The sequence below is a fragment of the Salminus brasiliensis genome, chromosome 16, assembly GCF_030463535.1.
Source record: "Salminus brasiliensis chromosome 16, fSalBra1.hap2, whole genome shotgun sequence".
Lineage (NCBI taxonomy): Eukaryota > Metazoa > Chordata > Actinopteri > Characiformes > Bryconidae > Salminus > Salminus brasiliensis.
In genome coordinates, this window is record NC_132893.1 from 5,201,127 (window position 1) to 5,212,950 (window position 11,824).

The 11,824-nt window shown below is 43.0% G+C and overlaps 1 protein-coding gene across 1 annotated transcript; it reads left to right on the forward strand.

Annotated features, from left to right (window-relative positions):
- The first annotated feature begins 3,326 nt into the window (after window positions 1-3,326).
- On the forward strand, window positions 3,327-11,494 carry plekhb1 (pleckstrin homology domain containing B1). The gene is made up of 6 exons (XM_072659096.1): window positions 3,327-3,379; window positions 8,600-8,752; window positions 9,754-9,856; window positions 9,961-10,000; window positions 10,949-11,042; window positions 11,134-11,494. Exons 1-6 carry the CDS (start codon window positions 3,343-3,345, stop codon window positions 11,268-11,270), a joined length of 564 nt encoding a protein of 187 aa, XP_072515197.1. The 5' UTR covers window positions 3,327-3,342; the 3' UTR covers window positions 11,271-11,494.
- Window positions 11,495-11,824: the final 330 nt, after the last annotated feature.

Consider the following 11,824-nt stretch of genomic DNA (forward strand, 5'->3'; position numbering starts at 1 on the left):
TTTTAGGAAGACACAAAGGCTATACGTTATTATTTTTATATTATATATATTTATATTTATATATATATTTATACATATATCATGTATTATATGCTTTTTTATTAGACATTAACTACTAAACAGTGCAGATTTGAATAATATAGTCATTACATTTGAGATGTTTTATTAAATATTTAATATAAAGGTTATTAAAAGGTAATTATGTACTGCAATCATATAAGCTATTTTCATGCCTATCTATTTACTACCTTAAAATTAGGGATATGAATAATAGGGGTATTAATTTTAACTTTCATTTTGTCTGTCATTGATTTTATATAAAAAAAATATTTAAAAAAATGCAATAATCTTAAAATCAATTTCTTTCAACAATAATATTCTTTCTTATTAAAAGCTTTCATGGCAAGATAACAGATCTTGCAGAGTGTTATATAACAGACAGAGACTGAGTGTATTTCACTGGAAGACTGATCCAGGCACTGCTGTGCTCCCTGTTCTTTATGGCTAAATCCAGAACCAGTGGTTGATTTGGTAAACAGCAGCTGTTTCCAGGTACTGGTTTTGTATTTTGAACAGGGTCGTAGTGGCTTCTGGGTATTGGAGGCCTGCAGTGCTAGTTAGATCTGGGCTGACTGATCTTCCCTTCAAATGAAGGATCACAATGAAAGTCTATGACTTTGATGTTAAAGCCAAATCTGTGTGAAAGTGTCGGCCAATAGAGGTGGGTCCCCCTAGTGGTAGAAATGTGCACAGGGGAGACACCAGGAGTCCTCACACTGAAGGTCAAGTGTAGAGGTGCGTTGCTGTAAAGAGCTCTGCAGGGGTAAAATCTCCCTTCACTTTGATGGCACAGGTGACTTTCCTATTATATGCAATTGCTGTACATCAATAATAATCCAATAAGCACATAAAACATTAATGCAAGAGCAGATAATCGTTTATTAATCACTAATAGCATGCACTGCTCACATGCTCCTAAAGAACAGGACCCCCCCCCCCACCCGAAAGCATGAATATAATGCATATAAGTCCACAATGAAACCCAACCGTAGTCACATAGAACTTAAATGCACAAAGAAGCCATTGTTCAGTCCCACATAAATGAAATGGACAAAAGTATTGGGACACCTGTTAGTTTGTTGTTTTTTACCAAATAAAGGGTATTAAAAACTTGATCCTGCTTTTGTTGGAATAACTGTCTCTACTGTCCAGGGAAGAAAGCTTTCTACTAAATGTTGGAGGAGCATTGCTGTGAGGTCTTGATTGCATTCAGCGACAAGAGCCCTAGTGTGGTCAGGACGTTGGATGTTGGCCCACCACCCCACCTCATCCCCAAATCTCCAACTCATCTCAAAAATATTTGGGTGCAACTTAAAGTAGCTAAATGTGTTCATTAGAAAAAGTGTCCACAAACGTTTGGACATTTAATGTATGCAAATGGACTTCATTCTGATTGGCTGCCCTGTATTGTGCCTCATTTAAAAGGCAGACTATTCGGCTGTAGGCTGAAAAGGCAGACATACTGTAGGCCAATGCAATTGTGTTGGTTTTTGTGACGTCACAAAAACAATGAATTCTAAATTGGCAGTTTGTGTAGGTTTACATATCACTTTGAACTTGTTTATTAAAAAATAAGACAGATTATTATTATTATTATTATTATTATTATTATTATTATTATTCAACATGAGCCCTTTAATTTATTTTAATAAGTGAGTAATAATGGTTTAACTGGTTACCTTCGTTGCGGTATACTGGAATAATGCAGTTTAATGGTACCTGTTTTCTTTCTGTGCCACCAGTGGAACTCTCGACTACGCCAAACAGGTGACCCACGGTTTGAGAGATGTACAGCCGACTGAAAATAGCTGTAGAGAGAACATTGGAGCGGAGAGCTTTATTGATTTCTCCTCATAGTCATTCCCTCTCACACAATGCTGCGTAAGCCGCTCTCACCTATTTGCACACACACACACACACACACACACACACACACACACACACACACACACAGCTGTGACTAAAAAAAGCTCAACTATGTCCCACACTCAGCATCAGGGTGCTGCTATGTCCTGTTACCATGGCGATGCATCGAGGAAGGGGTCGAAGTTGTATAAGCAGGTTGACCCATCTGGAGAACGCTGGCAAGAGGCCTTTGGCAAAGACCATTAGCCGAAGAACATTTGGTGCTAGCACAATGAAGTGACTTGGAGGGGCAGGGTGATGCCCAGTGACATGTCCACAGTCTACACATGTGATACCAGGGTCAGTATCACAGGTCAGTGCTGTTTACAATAAGAGTAGTAGGTCAGTTACTTACAGAATAAACTGTCAGGGTGTAAAAATGGCCAAAATATATGTATAGTTTAGAATTGGAGCTGCTAGGCTAATGTTGCTAACAAACACTGGCCTTAGACTGTCACCAATTTTAACACGCTGTGCTTTACTTCAGTGTTTACTTTTTATGCGAGTTCAGGTGCTGGCTAGGGTGTTGCTAGGTGGTTGCTAGGGTGTTGCTGGGTGGTGGTTACTTCCCAGTTGCTATGGTATCAAAAGTTGTTGCTTTTGCATTGCTAAGTGGTTGCTTCGTGGTTGATGTGGTACCCAAGTGGATGCTGTGGTGTTGCTAGGTATTGCTGTGTGGTTGCACTGGAGTCAATTAGTGGTTGCTATGTGGTTGCTATGGTGTTGCAATACGGTCACTGTGGTCTCCCAAGTGGTTGCTATGCTATTTCAAATGATGCTACAGTGCTGCTAGGTGGTTGCTATGGTATTGCTGTTGTATGCTAATCTGCTGCATCACTCCAGAGCTCTTCCCACACCGGGCTGTTCAGACCACAGTCTTCTTCACCTCACCACCCTGTAGAAGCCCCTGGTTCAGAGACAGCCAATGACCACCAGGAGGGTACAGCAGTAGTCATCAGAGGCTGTGGAGCCACAGAGAGGGCCCCTGACTTAAAAAGGATGGCAAAGTAGAATATTCCAGAGAATGGAGAGGGACAGGGCAGTGAACGAGGCGTGTAATCCCAGATTACTGTCAAGTTCACCTCCTCCCATACCCTGTTCTGGGGATTAGGGCAAAGCATCAGACAGTATAAACACACACACACACACACACACACACACACACACGCCTACTTATACACACACGCGCTTCAACATACACAATCAGGTGGCTCCTGGATTGGTTTATTAGTGTTCTCTAATAGCCGCGCTCTCCTAGCTATAGCAATAACACTGAAGCCCATCCTTCAGTGCAGACCTTTTGGGGTTATCTTGGAATATCTGGGAATATCTGGGAATATCTAGGATTGGGTGGCCACACAAGGCTGAACTGGACCCATGGCTCTGCTGAGATCCGGTTGGCTCTGGCGGCAGTGTGAGTAGACAGACTAATAAGTGGTATAAATAAGAAGTTATAGACATGGTTGTATGTATATGTGTGTGTGTGTGTGTGTGTGTGTGTGTGTGTGTAAGCACCCAGTAACCAGTATAAAGCATTCATTTTATATATTATATATACTCTATTATATAATACATGCAGGAAACCATTCTCAGGCCATTCTCAATAACGTATTGTTAACATAAAGGGTGATTTACCATTTATGGTCACTTTTCAGTTCTATATATTTATTATTATCTATAATTTTTCAGTTATATATCATGTTTTAACACTGGAGAGGGAAAATACCATGATCTTAATGAAATAACAAGCCACAATACTCGACAGACATATGCCAGTCTGAATTTAAGGGCACCTTTCCGTCCAGAAGAGGGCCAGCTGAGGTGTGAGTGATCCCACAGTAGTTTTAAGGTTCAGGTCAAAGGTTTAAACAAACAGAGCAAAATACTCTATGGTTGCTACTCCAGTAAAACACAGCAGGTAGACGGTGAGCAAAGAGATAAAGAAGCTATTAATAGGGCATGACTAAGCAGGCTGGCTAGCTCTGTAACAGCAGGTAGAGGCTTCAGTGTAACAGGAAAGATGTTACAGTATAATTTGTAAGACATGTTCACTGTTACAGTGGCGTTCCCTTAATCTTCTACCCAAACCCAATCCCTGTTCTTTTAAGACCACTAGCAAAGCCACCGCCACTAGAAGACCAGTACATGTGAAGCCAGCCACTGATACAGAACCAATACAACAGCTAACAGATGCCTGTGCTTATGTGATGCCAACAAAAACTGTGCTCTCTCTGACTCTGTCTGCTGATGGCAAGCGGCATGTTCCAAGTCAAAGGTAGTAGAAGCTCGAGTGCTGCCAGGCATTTCACACAGACAAAGAAGAGGCCTTCTTATCGTATTGAGGTCGAATTTGAGTTATTTGGCCACAATATCCAGAGGTATGTGTGGAGGAGTAAAGGTGAGGCATTCAGCCTCGAGAATACTGTACCAACTGTTAAGCATGGTGGTGGTAGCATCAAGCTCTGTGAGTGTTTTGCAGCCAGTGTAGCTGGTACACTGCTGTGATTGGATTTTTTGCCCATAAGTATAATATGTATTCTGACGTAAACAGATTGATTATGATAATGATGTGATAATGACAACTAATGATGTAGACTACTGGGTAACGTAGTTGAACATGGTTGATAATTTCCTTATTTTGACCCATAACTTCAGTGGTAGGCCTCGTCTGACTGACCATGTCCTTTTTTTAAACTTCTACTTGGACCAGAAGAGTTTAAACATTGCCCCATCTGGGTCATACACTGCATACAGGGTCTAGATGGAACTCATGTGAGATTAAGACCAGTAATCCCAGTAAAAATGCATGCACCGACCCACTCGGAGCCCATGCCCACCTGGAACCCACCTAACCCAAAGTAACGTAGTTGACAATCAATGATTATACAAATGAGAGGACCATGCCCCCAGTGTTCAACATGCCCACCACAGGGGAAATTGACATTATGGCATGCTGGTCACATGGTCTTGAGACAAATCCTTAGCAGGGAGATCTCTTTGTAACATAGTTGACAGAACATTTGCAGACATTAATTAATTAACATATTAAAATTATTTAAATAATACAAATGTTATATTTTTTAGTATAGCATTTAAAATAACTTTAAAAATGTTGTTGTTGACTTTATTGGGTTTTATTAATTATTTAGATACTAAATTTAACCCTTAAAAAGCTTATGCTGCACCAGTGAGCCAAAACTGTACAAACTTCTAATAAGCCTTGCTGCATTAAGGGATTAAAGCTTAATGAATTTATGTAAAATATGACATTTTTAAAGAAAATAGTTCCAATAAATCTAATAATCATCAATAATAATCATCAATAGGCATGAAATATACCCCAAATCACAGAATGACTCAGTGTTCGTACTGCTGAGAACACCATGTGCTCTTTTAGTTTTTTTAGGTTACTTACCAAACCTCCATCACTGACAGTACTTTCTACTGTAGAATACACAGTGTACCAGTTTCTTTGCTGTACCTTTAAAGCAGCACACTGTCCAATGCCATTCAACAAAGGGTTCCAATAAGAGCCTTGGATGTATTCAATACAAAAGAGCCACAGACGTCTCTGGAAGGACGTTCAGTTGTGTTATGAAACTTCTGAATAATCCACTTAGCTCCCAATGCTGGCTAATCAGAAGCAGTAGCAGTATGCAGTTCATGGCCATGCTGTACCCCACATGTACTGCTGTAAATGAGGTATTATGGCAGGTATTGAATGTGAAATCAGATCCAGTCATTATAATAGCAGAAATCATCCATTTCTGTGTGAACATGCAACCTGTATATTAAATAAATTATCCAGTAAAACAGTATCCAGACACTCCTTCTTTTTATGAACAGCTTATGAGCCCTATTGAAGAGCACTGACTAAAACATGGGATGCTCTGGAGCAGTGGTACTGAGTTATCTGGAGAGATGGAGCTTCGTCCAATACTTTTGGGTTTAGCTGGAGTGTCAGAACTAATCATCAAACATCAGTACCTGACCTCACTAATGCTGAATTCAATCAAATCCTCGAAGCAAAGTTCCAGCATCCAGCGTTTAGACTACACCAGACTGTTACTACACTAAAAGGGGGACAAACACCTTTTTTATATTTTTCAGGAGAAAAAAAAACATTGTGTCCACAAACCTTTGAAGTTTAAAGCATAATGAACTGCAAGCTTTCTTAAACACGAGTTTCCCTGAACAGTAAAGCTTTAGACATGAAATATTAAGACTGAGTTAATAATGCAGAAGTATTTGAAAAGTGGCCCTCCTGGGGCCTTCCATTTTTCTGGCCCTCTTCCTCATCTTCCCCATCTAAAACATTTCATTCTACTGAATCTACAGCCTTGATTAAAGGAGCAGTTTGTCGAAAAGTCAAATCCACACTTCCCTAAGCCATAAGTATTTGATCAGCCAGGTCATGTTTGTGCCTGAAGCTAACAAGTAATGGCAGATTATGATGCTAACTTTCAGGGCGGTCTGACTTTGGAGGATTGCTATTTCAGTGGTGTAAAGCCAGGGTGTACGAGTGGTGGGCTGCACGCGCCAGTGTTGACAATTCACTGCCGAGATAGCAACGAAGGTCTGACTGTTGACGTCTGCCTAGGTTGTTTGCGATCAGTGGAGCTCCTGTGTTTTCCATTGCCAAGATACGTAGCAATACTCCAGAAACTGACCTGAACGCGCCTCATTTCGAGACCACCGCTCCCATCGGCGGAGATATATTCACAAGCATCGCTGCTGTTTAAATGACAGGTGGAGAGCGTGAACATAGACGGGGTGGAAAATAGCAATGAGCATCGCCACGCGCCTTGTGCAGGGTGTAAGACAGGGCCCTAAGGGAGCGTCCCAATTGTGTACTAATTACTAATACTACATCATGTTTGAGTATGAAGGTATGTAGTACAGATAAAATGATGGACACTATTATCCCACAATGCAATGTGAAACAGAAAGGAAGGTGCTACTCACGTCAGGAACAATTATAATGCAAGTGCAGTGACAACGCGGGGCAGGAGAACTTGCAGTTATTGAGGCATGTTGGCACAGCAGCGCTTCATCACTTCCTGTCAAACCCACACTATTAAGATTAGCATAGTCTATGCCCTTTATTGCATGCAATTGGGACGCAGCCTAAATCATCACTTACTTGCCTCAAACCTCAGAAACATGTTAAAGCAGCACTATGAAGAATTGGAATTTCTTGCTCGTGGGCTCCCCCTATGGCCAGGATGTGTAATATGTGTTTCTGGACAAGCTGAGAGATACAGAACCGTAAATGAAGGTGAAGGAAGCATGACTTGGGTCACGCAGAGTTATGCAGTTCTTGTGAGCGCTGTCCTGCCTGATTCACCGGAGCATAGTGCAGTTAGCAGTGAGCAGAGCCCAAAGTAGCCACGATAGAGATGCTGTTCTCCCTACTGCAGGTCAGTGGAGCATCAACATGATTTTGAAGCTGCTATTTTTAGGTAAACGTTCTACATAGCGCTGCTTTAAGGAAATCTCAAACAGACTTGCTTGTGTGGTTTCTGAAACTATATAAGTATGGGAATCTTAAAACTTGGCACATTATTGCTAATGTTTGGGCTAATCATGATGTTTTACTGAGATGCATGAACCACCAACAGGGTTTCTTTTCTACTCTGAACCATCTAAACAACACTCCTGTGAGATTTTTAGTCTCACAAAATCCATAAATCTGAAAATCTGACCATAAAAAAAAACAAACACTCCCTCAAAGTAGCAGCATTTTGCCTATAGAATTATTTTCCACCCATAAAAAAGCATCAGCCAATACAGTATCCAGCTTTCCTAGTAATGTGTCAGATCCAATATAATGGCGCACCAGTCTTACTGGGATTTTGGCTGGTGGTTTGCATTCACTCTTAACTTTCTCTCATTAATTTCTGTTCAAATTGTACATATACAGAGTAAAATTATAAGAAGAGTGCATGTGTAAAAGTTGTGTATAACATAAAAATGGACAAACGTATGGATAGAATTCAGGAAGGCCTAAACTCTGGACACCACCTAAGGCTGTTTATGACAGTTTAGGGTAAGGTAGCCTCTTCCTGCAAGCCCCCTAGTGCCCACTTTATCAGGCGGTGCCCACTCTATCGGATTCATTTAGACTGTGTTGGGTTTCTGGGTGTGAAATGATGTGGCTCTCTGTTGAGCTGCTAGGGAGCAATGAGGGCTCAAACGATTCTCAGCTCTCCACAAAAGCTACCGTTCCCTCCAAAGGGTCAATTTCCAGCTCGTACAGAGGGAGATATTCATAAGTCTACAGTCTACCTTTTTACACCAGTTTCCAGAGTGAGTAAATAATTATTTAATAATTATGTAAAAAATGTGTCTATCAGCAGGTTAGGGGCAGATCAGAAAAGCCATGACTTCAAATGCTTGCCTGTATAACATGATTAAACTGTGAGTCGCTCTGAGAAAGATAAGAGCGTCCGCCGAATGTCGTAAATGCAAATGTAAGCAGAGAGTTCTCATTGATTCTCTCCCACAGGATCTACTCAGACCACATCCATTATCAGCATCAAGCCTGGAAACGCAGGATTGAAAAGGCACTGCTGTTACTCACCACAGCTCTAAATACCACTAAACTGTAATCGATAACTGTTCCCTCTCCCAGCCTCTTTCCTGAAGCGCTGGAAGCTGAACTGGTGTGACCTGTGGATAGACGGCAGCCTGGTGTTCTACAAGACGGACTCCAGGAGGGACTACGAGACCAGAGTCAGCCTGAAGAGCACGTGTGTTGATGTAAAGTGTGGCCTGGAGTGCGCAGGTGAGAATATCTGTGGGTGGGTCTGTGCATTCGTATTGCGATTAGCATATACCGGGTTTCTCCACAATGTTTGGGGACCCTACTGCAACTTTTAGACCGTTTATGACCTACACTTTGCTGCTGGGTTGTTAAAAAAACACTCACCAGCTTTCACGCATCCCTCGGAAGTGTATCACACCTGCATTAGCAGATAGGAAGTGGATTTTACAACCCCTCAGCTAGTTCAGCCTGAGTGTGCTTGGGCCTGGATAGCCTGGATAGTGGTTGGTTGAGCACTGGGCTAATCATGACAGCTACCAGAGAAGATCACTGTTGGTAACCAGTTAGTCACGTTACGAGTGATACCCTAAAGCCCAGATGAAACCTAAAGCCCAGCAAACTGAATATTATGGCTTGGAAATATTTAGCTAGCTGCTATGGATGTGTAAAGCTGTGTTTGCCATGGCTTGCTCAAGGGCCCAACAGTGGCAGCTTGCAGAGCCCGGGTATCGAACCCACAACCCTTTTATCAATAGCCCGGAGCTTTAACCGCTGAGCCACCACTGCCATGTATTTAACACATGTATCAACAATCAGCCATAACATTAAAACTACCTGCCCAATATTGTGTAGGCCCCACCCAGTCTCTGACCCTTCGACACATGGACTCCACGAGACCTCTGAAGGTGTCCTATGGTATCTTGGGGGTTAGCAGCAGACCCTTTCAGTCCTGTAAGTTGAGAGGTGGGGCCTCCATGAGCATTTATGAGTTTTGGGTGCTCATGACACTGTTGCCGGTTCACCGGTTGTCCTTCCTTGGAGCACTTTTGGTAGGTGCTGACCACTGCATACCAGGGGCACCTCACAAGGCCTGCAGTCATCCAGTCATCTACTCATCACAAATTAATTCTTGTCAAAGTGGCTCGGATTCTTACGCTTGCCCATTTTCCACACATCACCCCCCACATCCCATCCCCCCAACCCCCAAAATGATCTCACGTAAGTGTGTTGATTTAAAACAGGCGTGTCTCCACCTGAGAGCCACCCCAGGGAGAACCTGCTCGTGGTGCATCTGAAGGATGGCTCCACCGTGCTCATGTGCGCCAACAGTGAGGACGAGGCCCTGTAAGTGCACCTCTCCACAGCTCCACCACCAACTCGTGTGGTGTTCACTCACCTGTAGCTCTTCTGTTGAGTCATCCTGGTTTCTGTGCTCTGTTCCCTCGTAGGGCTTGGAAGCTCACGATAATGGAAGCAAGACGGAATCCTGTAAGTTTCCAAAGTATCACTGCACCCTATTAGACACACTGACCATGTATCTCCACACACTGGCCATTTGATCAGAAACATCTACCATTTACCATAGCTGCCCTTTGCTCTTGTAAGGCCTCAGGCCTGGGTGGCATGGATTCCACAAGATATCGGAGATATGCTCTTGGCACCAAATTCAGACTCTACCAATGAACAGATGCAAGCTACATCTATTGTGTTTTGGTGAGCCAGTGCCTCAAGCACTGCAGCCTCAGCTTTTTGTTCTTGGCTGAAAGAAGCGAAACCCGACGTGGTCTCCTGCTTAAGGTTGGACGTGCCATGGATTTTGAGAAGCTTTTCTGCTCACCACAGTTGTACAGTGTGGGTTTCTGTAGGGTTACTGTAGCCTTTCTGTCAGCTCCAACCAGTCTGACCATGCTCTGTTGACCTCTCTCGGTCTGCAGACATGCTGCTCACTGGATGTATGTTCTGTATTACACCACTCAGAGGATATTCTAGATATAATATTCATAATCAAATCTTTCTTCTGACACTTCTGATTATCTTCAATAATCGTGCCACACCCGAAATCACTCAGATCACACATTAGTTCCTCATGCTGATGGTTGATGTGAACAATATCTGGAGCCTCTGCCCCATATCTGTGTTATTTATGTGACAACAGCATGAAATGAATGGGTTGGACGCCTTAAGGATTAAGGATGCTTAATTCTGGTCCTTGACTTCTCTGCTCAAACACATATGCTAGGCTCAAACACATAAGACCAAGGCCTTCCCCGACTAGAGCTGGACACCCTTGGCACAGAAGAATGCCAGGCTCAAATATAGCAACAGGACATTCCGCAGAATAATCAGTCAGTGGCACGGCAAGTCAGAGAAGCATTGAGCCCTTCGTGGAACAGCACCGCTTAACTCTTCAATGTAACCCTTCCCTCCGTCCACCAGGTCCTCGTATATGATCCCTACGATGACTCCTACCAGTCTGTTCCTGTTGGTGCCCACAATGCAGTGTACATCACGCCCGGCAGCGGCAGCGGAGGTAACAACACCCAAAAAATGTCTACACCTACCCAGGTTTCCCCCCTTGCCTTAAATGTAAAAACCTTATACCTTTATTTGCACCCTTGCAGGTACGCACCACGTATGGGTGCACAGGGAGCGGTACGACGATGGAATTGGGGAGCAGATAGCACTGGGGCTGCTGGCGGGCATGGCTGCAGGGGCCGCGCTGCGCTCTTTCATGTGGATGCCTTTCTGGTTCTGCTGACAAACTTACCATCATGAAGGCGGCCACTGGGATCTCCAGCTAAAGCCAGTTACCGAGAGGCTGCGCTAGACAAAGCCTTGGCTCTCCCAACCCGCTTCCTTAGGCCTCAGTCATCCTTTTCCTCAGATCCATTAATTTCACGTAAGAGCATCGTGGACTATGAATGAATGGGTGAGGGGTTATTTATTGTACAGGAGATTAAACGTGGCAATCCAATACTTTTTTCATATGTTGTATTACATACAGTATGTTTCAGTGTACCTAATCGACTGTGTAACACAATGAATATACCTCAGGTCTTGATAGGTAAACCTGAGGACGATTATGTGGCGGAGGGTCCTGCAAATGATTTGTTTATAATGTACATACAGAGAGCAGCGGGACCAGAAATGACAACATTGACATATACACTGATCCAGGATTGCCATGTAGATCTGACACAGACACCGGACATGTACATGAATGCCACATGTAAGGGCTAGCTATGTCTTTTAAAGGGAAATTCATCCAGATTCTCAAAACTGCTGTGCACTTAAACCTCTAAGGTGTAAACA